The following is an 18,868-nucleotide window of genomic DNA, read 5'->3' as shown; positions in this document are numbered from 1 at the left end:
CTCTATGAGAAACCATTATTCAAATTGTTGAATGTAGTGTCATTCAAGGAATAGGTGAAAGCATTGTAAAGGGGTTAATCTCCTCTTTTTAAGTGTGATCTGAATTTCGAAACTTTATTGTAATCCATTGCTCAATTTGAGAGGTTTTCCTCAGTAGTGGTGACAATGTTAAGCCAACGTTAAGGACATTCATGAAAGAAGCGATAATAATCTTAGAATTTCTGGTTCAATCTCTTGAGTCAACTGAGTGCTAGAAAGTCGGTGTTCAGTTTGGTTGATTGGATAATTATATTGGGCACTCTCTGGATGTATTTTTCACTGGACGGAGGTATTGGGTGTCCAATTTTATCAAATTAATATTTGTGGAATCTTGTTGATGGTTACATTGTTTTTAACAAACAAACTTTCTTCAAGGTCCAAATATTATGAATCGCTCAATTCTCAACATCATCCATTAGCATTTACATTAATCAATTGTTAAAAACTTGCTTGATTGACATCACCCAATCATCCAATCATAGCTCAACACTTTCAAAGTCATAATTTTTATTTGTAACGTTGTAAAAAGGTAATTCCAACAATCAGATTCTTTGTACTGCATGTCCAGAAAGTTTACATGTAGAACTGAGAAGGATTCAGTTGGTCAAGTCCACCACTTGGTGATCTGATATGATTTGGAGAGCTTGCTCCGCCAACGCGAACATATATCTTATTAATATACTTGTTTCTGACATAGGTTTGTAAATTAGGTTGATTGATATTGTTGGTTGGTTTGGTGTTTGGTGGCAGCCCAATTTCGAAATATTCGTTTGCAGTCTTGTTACCAACAGCATTGAGGAATGAAAGCTGTTCTCTTGATAATTTAACATTGTTGAGTGTCAAGCTTTCGAGTCTTCCTGTTTTCAAGTTGAAGTGAGCCAATCTGCATTGAGTGCACACAACAATACCGTAGCCCAAGTGTGCCCATTGTACTTGGTTGGAAGTACAGTCAGCACACAGATTATTTCCGTCCTTTTTAAGAATGTCTGCATTGGTGAGAGGTTCGTTTGTGATCGTCAAATTTTTGTAGGTATATGGTTCGTCTGGTTCATTATATTCAAAGTTTGGATTAAGAACCGATGGAGCTGACAAAGCAGAAGGAGGCTGTACCAAAGTTTTTTGCAGACCAAAGAACGATGGTGGAGTTGGAGGAAGAGTTGGTATTGATCTCACATTTCCGGCTTGAAGTTTGAATTGACCAAGTTGTGAAATAAATCTGGTAAGGTTTGTGTAAACTTGGTTGTACTTTAAGGTAACCTTCTTCACATCTTCAGAGAATTTGTTGGCTTCACTACATTTTTGAAGAGTGTTGGTGACACACAAGTACAAGTCATAGGCGTCACTTGCTACTGGAATGATGCCTCCCATCTTTGGCGAAGGAGTCTTGTCTCCCAAAATTGCTTTTTGAACTTGCATCAAGCCATCTAACAGATCGAGCAAATCTGAAATTTCTGCAATTTGAATTTCTCCTTTTAGAGAGAAATTGGCAGAGACAGAATTTCTAAGAGCAGACAAAATTTCGCACCTTCTTTCAAGCCATGAGGCATATTCTACAATAAATTTGGCAATTAATTGATTTTTTGGTTTCCAGACTTCTTTGATATCTTGAAGTAAAGACTTTGCATCGATTGGATCGCATTTGTCTGTGAGTGCTGATTGAATGATGTGATGAATTAAAATCAAGGCCTTCACACAAGCATGTTGATCGACGAATACAGGTCTTTCTCTAATATAAACCAAATATTCAACAAAAAGATTTTCATCACCATTTGTATACAAATCAAAACATGCCAACGAAATTTGACTTGGTCTAGGTTGTCTAGGAGCGATAGTGGTTGCTCTTGAAACTGTAAGTCTACGGCTCTCACTGGTAAATGCCATCACTGGCATTGGTGACGATGAAGAAGATGGTTGAGGTGATGGTGTACTAAGAGTCATTCCTTGTAAACTTTCACTCAAGCTTCGCTTGTGTTGAGTTTGAACTTGAAGATTTTGAACTGTTGGTTGAATAACTGGAGTAGATGGTTGTCTGAGGACTGGTGGTTTTTGAGGAGTGCTAACAACGTTTGTTTGTTGTTGGCTACTGAAAGCATCATTGGAGTCTTGCCAGTCAAGTTGAGAGAAAAGGTCAGCATTCTGTTGTTTTGTTTCAATTGGAGGTAATGGTTTTGGTGTGGATTTAGGTTGAGTATTTTCAACTTTTGGAAGAGGTTTTGGTGTGGCAGAAGATGGTGTGGTATTTTCAAAATCGGAAAAATCAGCCCAGTCACCATTATCTTCAAAACTATTAATTTGAGCTGGTTGTGGTTTCTTTACAACAACAGATGAGGATGGAGCTTTTCTTTGAACGCTAAATGTTTGTTGTTGAGGTTGAGGAGAAGTAGCTTGTTGGCCTCCATTATCAAACCAATCAAGTTGGGAAAATAAGTCACCTCCAGCATTATTTGTTACATGGCTAACGGATGGACTAGACTTAGAAACTTGTTGAGATGATGATTGTACAGGTGGTCTCGATTGTTGCACAGGTCGTTGAAGGGCGACTTCTTTTCCTAAAAGCTTTCCAACTCGTTCAGTAATGTCAAATACAGATGGTCTATCTTTAACAGATACAACGAGCATACTCTTAATTAAATCAATCAACGCAGGAGAGTAGGATGATGGTGGAATTTTGTACTTTCCATTAATTACTGCAATAGAACTTTCAGCATCTTCAAATGGGCCTTTAAAGAAGCATAATTTGTACAAAACACATCCTAAAGCCCATACATCAGATTTTTCGTTGATAGGATCTCCACTATAAAGGTCTGCCATTTCGGGAGATCGGTACGCAAGTGTCGTATTCTTTTGGATATCCTCTTCCGCTTCTTGTTTTTCGGATCTTGAAGTGAGTGTGTATACTCGTGTTGTTGTTGAACCGAAGTCACAAATCTTGTACACGCCATCTTTACAGAGAATATTTTCCACTTTCTATTTTTAAAGGTGATGGTTGACGTAGAGTGAGCAATGATAGATGCACAGATGTATAAAATCATTATAGCCGAATACAATTAGTAGATATGACAACACAGAGAGGTGAAATTCAACATTACAGAGTCACATGCTGAATGCAAATAACAACTTACCAAATCTCTGTGAATCATTGGAGGATTTTGGGAGTGCATATGGGCAACTCCTTTACAAACATCAAAGAAAATTTTCAAAATTTCTTGTTCCGAAAACTTCTTCTCTCCGGAATTAATTCTCTCCTCCATCATGCTCACCACTTCGGTATCTGCAAGTTCCATAAGAATATAAATTTCGTTGGCTCTTCCATTTTGTATTTCCTTTACACCAATCAATTTAACCACGTTTTCGTGATTGTTTAATTTCTTCATGACCTCAATCTCCTTTCGAGCTTGAATACCTTGAGATGGATCTTGAATTAATAAGCGCTTGAGAGCAAAGTCTTCTCCAGTGTTTATGTTCTTTACAACAAACACGAATGAAAAACCTCCCTCTCCCAATAATTTAGTAATTTTATAGGTTTCTCCGTTGATTTCAATTTTTGGTGGCATATCGACAGGCAAATTTCCGGCAGCATCATCCAAAATATCCAATCCACCTGGCAATCCTGAAGTTGGAATATTAACGTTTGCAGCATGATGGCGAACCTTCTCAACAGTTTCCTCCATCTTGGTGAGTCCGGCGTTTACCGCTTGTTTGGTCTTGTTCACCAGAGAGGAAAAATGCCCTTGCATGGCTCCTTTCATTTTTTTCAAAAATTTTTTATGGGTTTTTCAACGGAATCCATTCTGTGCATGACGTGTGATTATGATGGATGTGCTTTTTATGTCTTTTGGATGATTCATCATGGCAAAGAGTCCTATAAAGTACTTGTTTATTAACGTTAATTAATGTTAAAACAATGTAAACAATCAACAATAAGGGGTGGGTAATTAACTCAAGGTTGATTCAATCCAATTCCATTTGAAATAAAAATGGGTTCAACAGTTTCAGTTGATTCTTCTGTGTTTGCAAATATTGAGGCAATGTTGAGGGATTTAAGGGCGCATTTGGGCAGAGAATCGGAGGAAACACCCAATTCTTATTTCCAGCACAATATCAAAGGATGGATCTATGAGGAGCGTATTTCTGATGAGCAATCATCGTTACGGGTTTCGGCTCTTGATTTCACCAAAGATTTTACATCCTTTAGCGCGAACCATTCCTATGTGCTGATTCATACCTTTCGGAATCAATCACGAAATGATAATGTACAAAAATCAGAAAACAGACGCATAAAACTGTCGAGTCATTCCTTACTTCAACTTGTTGCCTCTGCCTCCAATATTTCTCTAGAGGGTCTTGAAGCCAAGTTATCAACAGGAGATTTACAAGAGTATTTCTTTTCGAAATCCTCCAACTTTGGATTCAGAAAAAGTATTCCTAGAGATGAAGAAACTTATGGATTTTCTGTGTATGTTTGGCATGGAAAAGCAGTTAAAAGTTATGTAAAATTTAAAGCAATTTCCGACGGGTATGATTTAGAGAGGGAATTACTGAGACATGAAAGGAGGATTGAAAGGATCTTTCATTCAGGAAATCCAGTTTCCATTTGTGATTTCTACCACAATGATTTACCAACCAAACAGAGCGGGCTGAAACTTTCTAATGCAAGTGTTTCCTCTCTGGCGATTTGTTTGACATTGTTTCAGCATTGTCATTTGTTCCGAAACCTATTCCATTCGGAGTTGTTCTCCATTCAAGATGATACCAAACTGAAGCAAGAATATACTTTCAGTTCTTTGTTGCAACTTCCTCCCTCGGACACAAACCTTAAAGGAAAGCCATCTGATGATATGGATGCAGAGTATGTATGCTCACCAGCCAATTCGCCCAGAGGAGAAGATTCCTAAACGAGAATATTGTAATATCATAAATCATGTAATCAAGTCTTCACTTTACAAATTTTGGGATTTACTGGTGGAGGAGAGGGTTGAGATGTTACACTTTCAAGTTCAATAATTTTCCAGATTTCTTCACTCGAATTTTCATTAAACGCGTTGAGGCAAAAGATGGATCGCCAATGGTTCCAGCATAGTTTGGAGTGAAAATCTCTGCTGCATTGCCTCCAAAGTCTGTTGGGTATTGTTTCCTAGAGTCTAAAGATGAGTATTTGACAACGGGATAATAGGTGGATTGAATAGTTGACTCGTCGAGGTTTGATGCTTGAATTTGAAGTTCACCTTGGAAGTCATTATTGTTCAATGAAGCATCTATTTCTCCATCTTCTGTACCAATTTCAATAAGCTTAGCTCCTTTGATACCTTGGTGAGTTTGTTTCTTCTTGATTGCAATTAGAGTGACAGTTCCATTCGCTACACTAGTAATACTACTTCCTTGTAGGGTGCCTTTTGTTGTGTATAAACTCAATGCTACGGCAGAAGACAGATCTGAATAAGTAATATCACCGGAAGTTGACACAATCAAAGCAGCTCCAAATAATTTCGAAAGATATACTTGTCCCTTTCTTCCACTCATAAAAATTTGACCTGATTGAACTTGAGTGATATTCACAAGATTAGTTCCTGTCATAACGGTCAACGATTTAAGTCTAAGGTTTGTTGAGGGGTTCGTATTTGGATCTGGCATAAAAATTAAATCATTTGCGTAATTGCTTATTTGAACAGTTAATGTTGCAAGATTTGCAGGTAATCGAATAATTCTTGATGCATAGTAACAATTTGTAAAATCTGTTGTGGGAATGGTTGTGTTAATTCGCAGCACGCTTGTTCCATTTTCTACTGCACTGTATATTGTGGTGTTAATGTTAGTGTAGGTTTGGTCGAGTAAAGATGACCTATTTACAAACACTTCAATCTTGTTTGTGAGGGTCGTATCGAAATAAATAGTTGTTTTTAAATCACCTCCGATGTACATGTTTTTGATGGCAGATGAATTAAATTGAAAAGTAAATGATTGAGAGTCCTGGAACGGAAGATCCCGTGCACATCTATCATTATTCGTTGCAGACAAAGCTCCTACAATAATACCTGCTATCGTGAATAGGGTGATGATGGTTATTATGGACGTGATAGCACACACATCCTGAAAAGAACAATCTATTACTTTCGTCGGTATGAATGCCTGTGTTTCTGTTTTGTCGGGAGCCATTTCTTCAATTTTTACAAGTTTGCCAATTAGTGTGTTGTTCGAATAATGAAGGTTAAATGATTCAGAAGTGATGTCTTTTTTTTTAATGGCGCTGAAATACCAAACCTGAAGAGAGCAAAAAGGAGACGCACAAATACAAAACTGCAAAGTTTTGAAAAAGTGCGCAAGTGTCAAGGCATCGATTGAGACGCACTTTTATGATACGCACTTTTCATACATGACCAAGGATCGAATTGAATTAGAGTGAGTGCGGAACGGAATTGATTCAAGTTGATTTGATGAGACATGCATCAATTAGTGAGCTTGTAAGAATCAGCAGGCAATTATCTACGCGACCTTGAAGCGGACGATTGTTTTGTTGAGGTGGTTCTCGATCCATCTTTTACCGAGGGCCTTCTACCTGAAGATGTTGACGGCCTTGAGTCAATTTCTTCCTTAACAATTTCTTGAGGGTACAATTCATCACTCAGTTTTTGAACTCGTCTTGCTAGCAAATATAGTTCTTTTTCAGTGACTGTTGTTTTTTGTTTTTCCTTCATGTAATTGTTTTCCTCAGTTTTTAAACTCTCGAGAAGAGGGACTGTTTCATTTGCCAAGAATTTGAGCTGCTCTGCAATCTCTCGGTCCATTGCTTGTTTGGTTTTTTTCAATTCTTCTACCCGTCTCCTTTCAGAATCGGTCTTGTCAATAATTTCCCTGCATTTATCTTCAAACAAATCCTTTTCTTCTTGAATACTTTCAACTAACGTTCTGTATTCTTTTTCTTTTTCAAATGTTAGAGTTTTCTTTGCTTCAAGCTCTTCCTGAAGTCTATCTAACTGCTGTTGGCTTTGTTGCCTCACTCGCAACAGCTCATATTCTGAATCTTCTAATTCTTTGTATAGTATTATCTCTTCTTCTTTTTCTTTTTCTAAATTATCGTTTACCTCAACCAATCGCAGTTCTGTATCTTGAAGAAGCTCAATTTTCTTTTTCAACCTTTCCACTTCATTAGATTTAAGTAATTTTTCGTTTCGTTTCAGAGCCTCAGTAATGTAACTAAAGCTTTTGTAGCTAAAATCATTGAATGAAAAATCAAAGTTAATTAACGTGAAATTTTTTCTCATGGCATCTGATATTTGATCTCCAGAGGTTTTGAGTTCGTTTTGTTTCAAGTTGAGAGTGCGTAAAGTTTCATTTGTTGTTAGCATTCGAGCTATTTCAACCCCTGCTCTGTCACCAATTCTGTTGTATGACAAGTCTAAATGCTTCAACTTCGTGCCATCATTCAATCCTCTAATAATTCGTTTTGCTCCTGTGTCTTTGATTAGATTGTTATTTAGAAACAGAGTTTTTAACGTTCTGTTCATTGCTAAACCTTTTCCAATCTCCTTGGCACCCTCGTCCCCAATTGCGTTCTCTCCAAGCATGAGTTTTTTAAGGGTCTTATTTACTTCAAGTAGCTGTGCAAAATCCTCGGCGCCCTTATCACCGAACTCGTTGCATTCAATTCTTAACGTCTTCAGGCTTTTGTCTACTTTCAGCATATCCACTAACACCTCAACACCTTCGCTGGTTATTCTGTTTTCAGAAAGATCCCAGTAGGTTAAAGTTGGAGTTAACATCGTTTTCATTTTCTCACACATAACAAATACCCCCTTATTGCCAATTTGATTACGTTCCATTGATAGTTTTTGAAGGTTGGTCCTGTCCAATACTCTAGCAAGTGATTCACAACCTGCTGTTCCAATGTTATTTGAGCTAATATCTAGCTCTGTTAAGGAAAAGTTATCCACTAAACCTCTACAAAGTATTTTGATTCCGTCTGCACCCATTCCGTTGCTTGCCAAATTGAGTTGACACAGAGTTTGGTTTTGTTGAAGCAATTCACTTAGGTGTTTGGCTCCTTTTGTGCTGATATGATTTCTGTTAATTCCACTCAATCCTGATAAATCCAAACTCGTTAGAGTCTGGTTATAGAGTAATGCGTTGAACAATGCTTTTGCACCTTTTCCTCCAATATCATTTGATCTTAAGTCCAACCTCACAATTGTTTGATTATCTTCGAGCAGGGGAGCTAGCTCAATAGTACCAGTGTCTCTCAGCCTGTTACCACATAAATCAAGAATGGTGTAAGTTCTGTTATTTGCCAATATTTTTCGTAAAGCTTTTGCCGACTCATCTGCCAAACCGTGTTCTCGTAATGAAAAAAGTAGACCGCTACAATTTTTTTGTATTAAATCTATAAATCGATCTTCTCGTTCTGGAATGTATTGTAGATTTTGATCTACACATTTTGCTTTGAATAATACTTGAATATCTTCCAAAGAGAGAGATACTTTTTGCTCCTCATCAACTTGAAGAAGATTTTTCTCAATAACTTCTTCTGCTGAAGTAAAACTGGCCGCCAATAGCAATCCCGATGGAATATTCTTTTGTAATTTTATCTGTTGTACAATTTGTTTCTCCTTCGCGGAGAGCCCTGGTTTTGGTCTTTGTTGTAGATCATTTGTAACAAATGTTGAATTAGAGATGTTGTTCTTTGCTGGCGACATTGTCGGCCCGGAAGAGAGAATGGTATTCGTCAGGCTCGCAAAACTTCTCTCTAAGGCATTCGATGGTTTTGTATTCATTTTTTAGTCATGAAGTAATTTACAGTTCAGTTCGTGCATACCAATTTCAAGACCTATATCGAGCCAAGTGGTTGAACGGACTGGAGAGAGATACACAAGAGGTGAAAAAAATGGAAGACGAAGAAGAGGTGATTGATTACGAGGAAAATTTGCGGGAAAAGCACTTGGAACAAAAATTAATTGAAGAACGCTTGAAAGAGGTTGCCCACAAGCAAGAATTGCTTAAAAAGCTACGGAGTGAACGTAGGTGTTTTTTCAACATTTTATATTTTCAAATTTTACAAACTGTGATGATTAATCGATAAATTTGATGATAAATTTAGTCAACGCTGATCAAGCTATGAAATTGGCAAGCTTTCTTGAAAATCAAAAGAAAACAGATACAATCCGTAAGAGAATTGTGGTTGGAAATACATCTCAATTTATTTCCGAGAAACATCGGGAAGTACATGATTCCTATACTCATAAATGGACAATCTATGTCAGAGGTTCAAGTGAAGAACCTGATATTAGCACATATGTAAAGAAAGTTCGAGTATTTCTACATAGATCATTTGCTCCGAATGATATTGTCGATATTTATCATCCTCCTTTTCACGTATCCAGACGAGGATATGGCGAATTTCAAGTGGTTGTCCAACTCCATTTCAAAGGAAACACAGACATCAACAAACCGCTAGACATTGTTCATCACTTATCACTAGATAGAAAAAACACTGGAAAAATTGTTAATTCAGCAGAAACAATTGCAGACATCGAGTTGGACAAACAAGCTCTTTCCGAGTCGGATACCTTTGTTGACACACACCAGACAAAAACTAAGAAAAAACTCAAGCTAGATTCAGATGAAGAATTCTCAGCTGAAGAAGTTATTCATCTTGGATCTTCCTCTCCAGCTAAGAAAAAGAAAAAATCACCGAATGATACAAAAGATGAAACAGCAGTAAGTATTTCAAAATGTGGTCTTCAACGCAAAGAAATAGAATTAGTTTGTATTTGAAAGTGAAATCATTGATGAAGAATTATCTTTTATTTCTGATATGCCCTTTCCACCATTCAGCTGCCAACCTTCAAAGATGGGTAGGTATTGTATGTTCATTGAAAATTAGATCTAATGCAAACTAATACACCTCATACGAATAGATTATATTGTCACACGATTTGATACCTTAAACAAAGAGGAAAGAGCTGTTAAGCTGGCGTCTGAAAGATTTCCAATGATAGCTGACAACAGCATCTATCTTCCATATTTATTTGCAACATCTGATGAAGTTTTTATCAATTGGACGATAGGAAAAAGAAAATGTGCCGAACGCAAGAGAGCTTTGGAAATTAAAAGATATTTACAAACCAAACATGCTAATTTTAATCTATCTACTTCTTACATTGCACGATTATTAAGAAACATTGGCCTAACACCGATTGTTTTCCATAAGGAGTCAGCGTTAGATATGATAGAGGAAGAGAACAAGAAAAAGGCTGAACAATTTGAAGAGAATCCACAATTTTGTAAATACTGTGGATGCCCTCACCAGCCTCAATCAGATTTTAACCGTATCCAAGATAGATGTAGAAAAAGAATGAAGATTCCTTCTTTTACCTATCATATTGAATCATGTACAACTTCACTGGATGAAGAATGTTCTCATCCTCTTAATGAATGTCCTCATTGTTCAAAATTCGCAAGCGGAATGCGAACCAATTGTGACTGTAGTGACGTCGGAATTGATGAAATAATGGATGAATGCGACTTCAAACTGAATGATATGGCCTCGCTCATGTTCAATGTTCTCTTTCGAAAATTTGCATCCTCACTCCTGGTTCATTCTGTAGCAATGTACAAAGCTCAAGCCAATAACGAAACTTTTAAAGAATCTGAAGGAAAAGTTCTTGTTCCTTTCCACATTCTGCAAAGCGTTATGGAATGTCCGCAATTTGATTTTCTCAGAAACAACCTTAAAGTTGTTGATGAAAGAAATCAAATCAATAAAAAACGAAAGAAGCCATAAACTACAGTGTTTCTTGAACTATGAAATATCTATTTATCAACCTCATTTTCGGAAATAATCATTTTACCTCTCATTTCCATGAAGATATTGTCCCTTCTGTTGTTAAACAAGCTACATCTAAAAATTTTACCGGAAGCATCTTCCTTGACCCATATTCCACTTTGTCTTCCATTGTAAATCTTCGATTCAATAATATCTGTAGTTGAGTTTCCACCAATTTTGATGTTTGAAAAAGAGTTTCCAAAAATTTCACTTTCTCTTATAGTTGTAGTTGGTGTGCCCTTAATTGAAATCCCAGTTTGGTTTCCAGAATGTATTTTGCACTTGCTAATCACTGTCTCAGCCCTATCTATGGCTAATATGTTGGGATAAACGTTGTTGGATATAATACATTCATTAATTGTTGGACAAGCATAATCTCTAATCAAAAATCCATTCTTTGAGTTATCTGTCACCTTACAAGCGAAGAATAGAGGTTGAGCTCTTCCTGCAATATCCACTCCTGAGGATGAATGTCCATGAATCTCTTCGAATTCAAAAGTTGGTTTGCATAAATCCTTTAAAACAATTCCTCTGAGTTCCTCCGTTTGCAATTTACTTCGAGAATAATAAATTTTGTTCTCGCTAAAGTATGGTTTGGCTGACTCGGTAATTAAAATGTTCTTGCCAACATTGTCAAAAATTTCGTTCTCACAAATTTTAGATTTACACTTCCCTTTTGCCCAAATACCAAACGAGCCTCCTAATCTAATCTTATTACATCTTATTTCAGTTTCACATTCATCATCAATGTACAGGTTTGGATATGCATTTTGATAAATGTCATTGCCTTCAATTTTGCCAGCACATTGATTCTTCAGTACAATTCCATTCTCTTTACAGGAATGAATGAAATTTTTCTTAATGTATGGCTTTGATTTGTTGGCAATGAAAATACCAGAGCGCTTGTTGCCAAAAATTTCGTTTTCAAAAAGGTAAGGATGAGAGTTTTCGCGCATGTAGACTCCTCCTGAATGACCATTGCAAATCCGGTTGTTTTTTACAGTGGGATGAGATCTACCTCTGAATGTGATTCCTTCATAGTCATTTTCAAAAATTTCATTGTTTTGAACAAGACCTCTAGCATTGTTCGTATAAAGAATTCCAATCTTCTTACAGTGGTGAATAGAGCAGTCAATAATTACAGCCTCTGCAACACCAGAAACCAAAATTCCATGTTCCACACTGTTATATAGTTGACATTTCTTGATGTGAATTTGGAAAATTTCATCACCAAGATATGATTGTGTATCGATGGATATGAGAGCACAATTAGTACCAGAAGATGAAGAAACGGCAGTACTCGTGGAGGTGCATGGTTGAATGTCATGAGAAATGTTCAAATGAGAAATGGTTATTGATTTGTGTTCAATACTCAATACATTTGAAGGGCACATGCCAACCAAATGAACCTTATCTGAGACTCCTTTCAGATGAATTCCTTCTACATTGATATTAAGGGTTCGTTGTACATGATAAATTCCTTCATGAAGAAGAAGGGTATCAAATGGTTGTGCTTCACGAAGAGCAGATTCAATTGATGAAAAGTATAAGCCTCCGATACTCTGTTGATCACGAGTACATGTTGTTGGTGTTTGTGGAATAACATTGAGAACTCGGGTTTCTCTTCTCTTCTTTTCAAAGTCAATAAGATTGATCTTCTTCTTCTTTTTGATTGGACTAGAAGTACTACCCAGAGCAGTATTGCTCAAGGATTGCCTTGATTTTGCCATCATCATGGATGCTACTGTATTGGATATATTCTTCAATGGCTCTCTCTCGGCATCATCATCTCGCACAAGTCCTGAACCGATGATGGGATCATTGGTGAATTCATCTGAGGATGATTCTACAGTAGTAACACTGCTCGCTCTCTTTCTCTTGTGGAGATTGGAGGCTATTTCAAAGTCGGCTGAAACAATAGTGTCGTGATGATTATTCTCGTTGTGCTCCAATGAACATTTGCTTTTCAAGTCGCTGGTAATCCCAAAAGTTGAATCATTCAACGATGAATTGTTGAGTTGGATTTGATTCATCATCATCATGTGTTGATGAGATGAAGTTGAGTTGGACCATAACGAGGAGGATGTTTGGTTGTTGAGTGATTGTTGATGCACTTCTTCATTCCTCGAGTGAGAGGAAAGAGGCTTCAGTTTCGGGACTTGGTGATGACGCACAATGATTTCTTCATCATCACGTTCATTGAGAGCATCATCCCAGAATAAATCCATATTCACTCCCATGCTTGGAGTAGGCGTAACAAGGGAATCTTCCGTGTTGTTATCAAAGCAGAGAGATTTGAACATGACAACGACTTTCAATTCACACAATTAAATGGCGCCTTTTTTTAAATGAAACTTTTTAATATTTAACGGATGGATTTAAGTGTTACAACGGGAAATCAGGTCGAGCATTTGTTGGAAGTAATTATTATAATTGTTTTTTGAAAGAAAGTGAACTCTTTAATGGTCGTCATCAACTGCAGCAAAACAAAAAACTTTAACCTCAGAATCCAAACAACATGGTTTTAGAGTTCAAACGAGGACAAAGCGGAGACCCTGTTTTACTCGGAGTTAAAATATTTTTCAAATTGAAAAAAATTTTGTTGTGGGATTGAGATTGTACCATCCTAAGAAACTCCCAATTTAAAATTTAGTATTCATCATCATCATCACTACTCACTACTCAATAATGTCCGCAACGGATAACACTGTTACCACTTCCGATGATGTTTTAGATGGATGCCAATTAACGAACCATGGAAAACACTTGTCGGTTGTTTCAAAAGATCTCTCTATCATTCCATCATCAATATTTAGTAGATTCGGAGTTGGAATTGAATCACTTGATTTTAGTTTTAATAATTTAAAGAGAGTAGAGAATTTGAATAGATTCACAAACTTGAAATCGCTTGTTCTTGATAATAACCTAATTGAAGATATCAGACACTTCCCTAGCTTTTCAAATCTTGAAACTCTTTGGCTAAACAACAACAATATTTATGATTTAGATGCTACCATCGAGGCTTGCCTTCAAAAGTTTCCCAAACTTATTTATTTAAGTTTATTGAAGAATCCAGCATGCCCGAATGAATTTACAGGAAATGATACAGACGATTATCAACACTATCGCCTCTATGTACTTTATAGAATGAACAACTTAAAGTTTTTGGACTCAAGACAAGTCACCGAAGAGGAAAGAAAAGAAGCTGCAAGAAGAGGTAAATTCTGTAAAGTTGTCACGCCTGATTACACACAACAGCAACCCACTAATGAGGTAACAGAAGAAAATGACTCGGATGCTCCTAAAATGGATTTACTTGCTGCCAAGGACTATTATGACAAGGAAAAAACACATTCTTACTTTGGATATACCAGACACGTTTATACTGGTAAACACAGCGAAGGAAATAGATTCATTAGAAATAATGACTTGTAATTCGCTCAGCTCTTTTTTCCATGTACAGATATAAGGCCAATTAATGTCAATTTCAAGTATTTCGGAAACTAACAAGCAATTGACATGTTGGTTTGTGCTATTTATTATTAAATAATCGATTACCACTAAAATCAATCCTATCTGCAAGTTGTTGAATGTGCAAGACGAGGTCCTGCTGTTCCTTTGTTAAAACAATGGAACTTGTGTTAAGTTTGGGAATGAGTCGACTTTGAATGTGCCTCAAGTATTTTAGGGACTGATCATCATGAATATCAGCGATTTTAGTTCGATCTAGCATTGAATGTTGTTTAATCTCCTCAATGATTGGACTCTCTTCCTCTGTTGCTGGTGATTGTTGCAGCTGTGCGTGATGGTAGGACATTAATTCTTCTTGTTGTTGAGAATGACACTGCCAAAAGGCAATCAACGCTAAATGATAGTATCCTGCCTTTTCTAAACATTCTCCACAGGTTGCATAATTTTCGATCGAGTTATTTCCAGTGAGATACATGTAATGGCTGTACATTTTGAATGCTTTTAAATACTCATTTCCTTTCATGTACAAATCAAAGAGACTTTGGTAGAGTTGAGGATCTGAGGTTGGACATAGCTTGAGCACGAGTCGATTCAATTCAATGGCATATTTCTCTAACTTGTTTTGTTGGAACAATTCAATCATGATTTTAAATTCTTGTACTTGTTCCATAGACAATACGGAATGATTCACTTTCAATTCAATAATCTTTGAAATGTACTTTTTATCAAAGTAATCGAGAACAAATAAATAAATATCGTGAGCCATCTTGCTTTGTTTTCTCTTATTATTAGTAGTAGTGTTCAACAAATAGGAATCAATTAATTTCTTCACAAAAAACAATCTCAATTCAAAATCTAAAGGATGAATCATCAATTGTCGAAATTGTAATTCTTTGATGGCTTTGTTTTCTTCTAAATTCATTTTCTTCGTTATTGTCGTTTGTCTTGTATTTGTGGAATCCACAATTTTCTCAGTGTTCGATTGAATTCCCTCAATCAAACTATTTTGCAATGATTGAATGACACTCACACGATTCGGAAATAAATGTGATTGAATCATGAAACATCGAAAGGCATTTCCGTGTCGATTCATTCTCTCGAAACATTTTCCATACCATTGAAATAAATTTTCACATTGCAGAGGAATGTAATGTGCCAAATAATTCAATCGTCCCATGAGTGTTAAACATTCACGATCATCCTCTGCAAAATGTTGTGAAATTTTCTCATATTCTTGTAACAGAAAATGTGTGGCAATTTCCTCGACTCGGTCCTTCTCGGGGACAAACAAATCTTTGAATGATGATTGAAACTTGTTTTTTCTTCTTTTCGATACAAAAGGTTGAGTCCTCCTTGTTTTTTTGAGGTTTGACATTTTTTTGGTCAGACTTGAATGATTTCAATGGTGATAAAGGAATGGACGAATTATTGATTTCAATCGATGTTGATGAAGGAATGGACGAATTATTAACTCTTGTATTCGAACCGAAAAGCTTGTAGAATGATCAATCTATCTTTGCGATGGATGTAAGGTTTGTCGTCTGACTACTAAGAGGGAGGAGCAAAATTTTGTTGGATTGTGACACATGTGGAAAGGAAGTGAATTCCACAGTGGTTGTATAAATCGCATTGTCCAATTTGTATGGAAAATTAATTCTCATCAAGAGAAAGCGTTCATTTACTCCATTGAGGACATCTCATTGTTTCACAAATTCTGATAGATCATAACACCTCCAATCACAACCATCTCGTCATCATCCACAAGAGAAAAATTTGAAAAAGTGTCTTTATATATGAAAAAGATTAGAATATCATAGATTAATTAATAGTATACACTCTCCACACAACACATCAATTCTTCTGAAAGGATAAAAGTGTCCATCCATACCACCAACATAATAAAACGAACAGAAATACTCATCAGAAATACCAATAATACTAATAATACTAATAGGGAATGTGACGTCACACAAAATCTCTTTGCATCCTATTTCCTTCCTTTCCATTAGAGATCCAAATTGTTATTCTGAGTTTGATGATTCTCCAAAGTACTTGCCAAGAAACCTTCTGCATCATAGGAAAATCCAGTAAAAGATGGCGATTGTGAAGCTTTGAAAGGTGTCTTGGGCATAATCATTCCTTGTTCTTTGGCATTCAATAAATTATCCGAAGTCAAAGTTCCATTCTCATTGATATGATTTCCCAAAATCTTTTGAAGATTTTCATTGGGATTATCCGAGAGAGGAGGTTTGAATGGAGGTGGAATTTGTTTTTGTAACATTAAATCCCAATCAACATCTTCAAAGAAGGGATGACCCTTAATTTCATGAATTCCATTCGCTCCCAATCGTTCTTCAGGTTTTTTCACAAGTAATCGATCCAAGAGATCCACCACAACACTTCTCTCCACAGGTTGATTGTATTTCACACCCTTGATGGGATCATCGTAGACGAGAATGGTCTTGGTGGTGCATTCGGTAATTTCTTTGGGATAGATGGGATGAGTGTGAATGATTTGTTCGTACAATTCTTTACGATTGGATCCACGGAAGGGAGATCGACCTGTCAAAAATTCAAATAACAAGACACCCATGGACCAATAATCGACAGCTTTTCCATGTGGTAAACCTTTGATAATTTCAGGCTGTTAGAGTTGTGAACAAAAAGGTTATGGTGGTGGTGTTGAGGTGAATCATGTTGATGTTGTTGGAATTGTGAACATTGTCGACCATGGCCGTTGGTGTGTGAATCGTGTTGTTGTTGGGTGTTGTTGGAATTGTGTTGTTGTTATGTTGTCGATTGTCGATTGTGATCAAAAAGGTATTGAGTGTGAATGATCCTATTGTGAAATAAAAGAAAAACTTACACTGAGATAGTCAGGAGTACCACAGAAGGTTCTAGTTTTAGTTCCTGCAGCATTTCCTCCAGCACTTGTAATTCCTTCTTTTGCGAGACCAAAATCGGTCAATTTGATGTGTCCATCGGAGTGTAACAAGATGTTCTCAGGTTTTAAATCTCTACAGTGATGCAATGTGTCAGTAAAACGATCACAACACACCACAAATGATCGTTGTGTGTTTCGAGTAGGATGATCATTGGTGATCATTGGAAATGACATTTAGAAACACAAATCATGATTCACGTGTGTGTGGATATGTGGTTGAAAAGTACACATTCATCATCAGTCCAAACGATCGTTTTAGTAAGTGTGTGGTTGAATGAGTATCATCCAGTCCAATCATTTTAGTGTGTGGTTGAAATAAAGAAGAGTATCATCCATCATAGAGTGTCACACACATTCTTGTTGTCACACAAGTCACACATTCAACATACCTATAAATAATATTATTGTTATGCAAATATTCAATGGCCAACACCACTTCACACAAATAGAATTTAGCCAACTCCAATGGAAAACGATGCACTCGTCTCAAATGTCCAAACAATTCACCACCAGGAATGAATTGCAAACACATATACAACTTGTCTTCAGCCTGGAATGAATGATACATTTTGATAATGAATGGATGTCTGTGATTACTCAAAACTCTCTTCTCTGTGATGGTATGTTCCACTTGATTTCTTCGTTTAATTTCTGCTTTATCCAATACTTTTAATGCATAGATTTGACGAGTGTCCTTCTTCCTCACGAGACACACCTTTGAAAAACTTCCTTCACCAATGACTTTGAGAAGTTCAAAACTATGAATGCCAATTTTCTTTCCCATAAATGCAGCCAATTGTTGTTGTTGGAAAATGCTGGGAGATTCATATTGTGGTGGATTTTGTTGAGAAGAGTAGGTGGTAGTGGTGGTGAAAGTGGAATTGTTTGAATTTGTTTGATTATTCAAAGAGGAAGAGGAGGGAGAGTTTGATGTTTGTTGTTGTTGTTGTTGTTGTTGTTGAGAGGATGATGATGAATGGTTGTTATTGTTGCTGTTACTACTACAAGTGACAGAAGGTTGATTCGAAGTGGGTGATCCACCAGAGGTGTTGTTGTTGTTGTTGTTATTCACATTCTCTGCAGTGGTTGAGGTCGATGCTGCTGTCGTTGTTGTTGTAGAAGATGCCGGAGCGAGTTGTTGTGAATTCACATAATCTCCGATATAAGCTCCATATCCGTTATATTGTGATGCATTATTGATGGGCAATCGATCACTGTACAATTGATAAAAGACTTTGGCAATTTTCTCTAATTGTTCGTCACTTTCACATTCAAATTGATATCGCTTAATCACTTTCAAATTGAGCACAGGTTTGGCCTCTTTGGTGATGGGTCTTCCTGGTTCAATACCAAACAAATCAGTAATATGGAAGAACCATTGTCTTTGTTTACCTTTCATGTTTGAAATACCATCATCTGAAAAGACAAGTTCTCTTTTTTGTCTGGCTCCTCTTCGATTGATTTTCACGAGTTCAAAGGATATTCTTGGAGTTTGTTTTGAGAGAACGTCTTCTTGTATTTCACTTCCTTTTCCTTCTTTAGGTCCTCCCCAGACCTTTTCAAATCTTCTTCTGACTGACATGTGTGTGTGCTGATAG

The 18,868-nt window shown here is 36.6% G+C and overlaps 9 protein-coding genes across 9 annotated transcripts; 3 read left to right on the top strand and 6 right to left on the bottom strand.

Annotated features, from left to right (window-relative positions):
- Window positions 1–612: 612 nt before the first annotated feature.
- On the bottom strand, window positions 613–3,788 carry FDP41_002427 (uncharacterized protein; the record flags this gene model as incomplete). Its single annotated transcript, XM_044705620.1, has 2 exons — window positions 613–3,006; window positions 3,162–3,788. 2 exons carry the CDS (start codon window positions 3,786–3,788, stop codon window positions 613–615), a joined length of 3,021 nt encoding a protein of 1,006 aa, XP_044563320.1.
- A 228-nt stretch (window positions 3,789–4,016) lies between these two features.
- On the top strand, window positions 4,017–4,934 carry FDP41_002426 (uncharacterized protein; the record flags this gene model as incomplete). The annotated part of the gene is made up of 1 exon (XM_044705619.1): window positions 4,017–4,934. One exon carries the CDS (start codon window positions 4,017–4,019, stop codon window positions 4,932–4,934), a length of 918 nt encoding a protein of 305 aa, XP_044563319.1.
- An 88-nt stretch (window positions 4,935–5,022) lies between these two features.
- On the bottom strand, window positions 5,023–5,958 carry FDP41_002425 (uncharacterized protein; the record flags this gene model as incomplete). Its single annotated transcript, XM_044705618.1, has 1 exon — window positions 5,023–5,958. One exon carries the CDS (start codon window positions 5,956–5,958, stop codon window positions 5,023–5,025), a length of 936 nt encoding a protein of 311 aa, XP_044563318.1.
- Window positions 5,959–6,515: 557 nt separating this feature from the next.
- FDP41_002424 (uncharacterized protein) lies at window positions 6,516–8,804 on the bottom strand (the record flags this gene model as incomplete). The annotated part of the gene is made up of 1 exon (XM_044705617.1): window positions 6,516–8,804. One exon carries the CDS (start codon window positions 8,802–8,804, stop codon window positions 6,516–6,518), a length of 2,289 nt encoding a protein of 762 aa, XP_044563317.1.
- A 110-nt stretch (window positions 8,805–8,914) lies between these two features.
- Window positions 8,915–10,813, top strand: FDP41_002423 (uncharacterized protein; the record flags this gene model as incomplete). The annotated part of the gene is made up of 4 exons (XM_044705616.1): window positions 8,915–9,047; window positions 9,128–9,747; window positions 9,794–9,884; window positions 9,948–10,813. 4 exons carry the CDS (start codon window positions 8,915–8,917, stop codon window positions 10,811–10,813), a joined length of 1,710 nt encoding a protein of 569 aa, XP_044563316.1.
- A 29-nt stretch (window positions 10,814–10,842) lies between these two features.
- FDP41_002422 (uncharacterized protein) lies at window positions 10,843–13,158 on the bottom strand (the record flags this gene model as incomplete). The annotated part of the gene is made up of 1 exon (XM_044705615.1): window positions 10,843–13,158. One exon carries the CDS (start codon window positions 13,156–13,158, stop codon window positions 10,843–10,845), a length of 2,316 nt encoding a protein of 771 aa, XP_044563315.1.
- Window positions 13,159–13,543: 385 nt separating this feature from the next.
- Window positions 13,544–14,290, top strand: FDP41_002421 (uncharacterized protein; the record flags this gene model as incomplete). The annotated part of the gene is made up of 1 exon (XM_044705614.1): window positions 13,544–14,290. One exon carries the CDS (start codon window positions 13,544–13,546, stop codon window positions 14,288–14,290), a length of 747 nt encoding a protein of 248 aa, XP_044563314.1.
- A 97-nt stretch (window positions 14,291–14,387) lies between these two features.
- FDP41_002420 (uncharacterized protein) lies at window positions 14,388–15,701 on the bottom strand (the record flags this gene model as incomplete). The annotated part of the gene is made up of 1 exon (XM_044705613.1): window positions 14,388–15,419. The coding sequence occupies one exon, from the start codon at window positions 15,417–15,419 to the stop codon at window positions 14,388–14,390; it is 1,032 nt and encodes a 343-aa protein (XP_044563313.1).
- A 630-nt stretch (window positions 15,702–16,331) lies between these two features.
- Window positions 16,332–18,852, bottom strand: FDP41_002419 (uncharacterized protein; the record flags this gene model as incomplete). Its single annotated transcript, XM_044705611.1, has 3 exons — window positions 16,332–16,970; window positions 17,193–17,343; window positions 17,660–18,852. 3 exons carry the CDS (start codon window positions 18,850–18,852, stop codon window positions 16,332–16,334), a joined length of 1,983 nt encoding a protein of 660 aa, XP_044563312.1.
- Between the last annotated feature and the right edge of the window lie 16 nt (window positions 18,853–18,868).

This window comes from Naegleria fowleri (genome assembly GCF_008403515.1).
Source record: "Naegleria fowleri strain ATCC 30894 chromosome Unknown tig29, whole genome shotgun sequence".
NCBI lineage: Eukaryota > Heterolobosea > Eutetramitea > Acrasida > Naegleriidae > Naegleria > Naegleria fowleri.
Note: the sequence above shows the minus strand (reverse complement) of the source record. Positions and strands in the feature narration are given on the sequence as shown.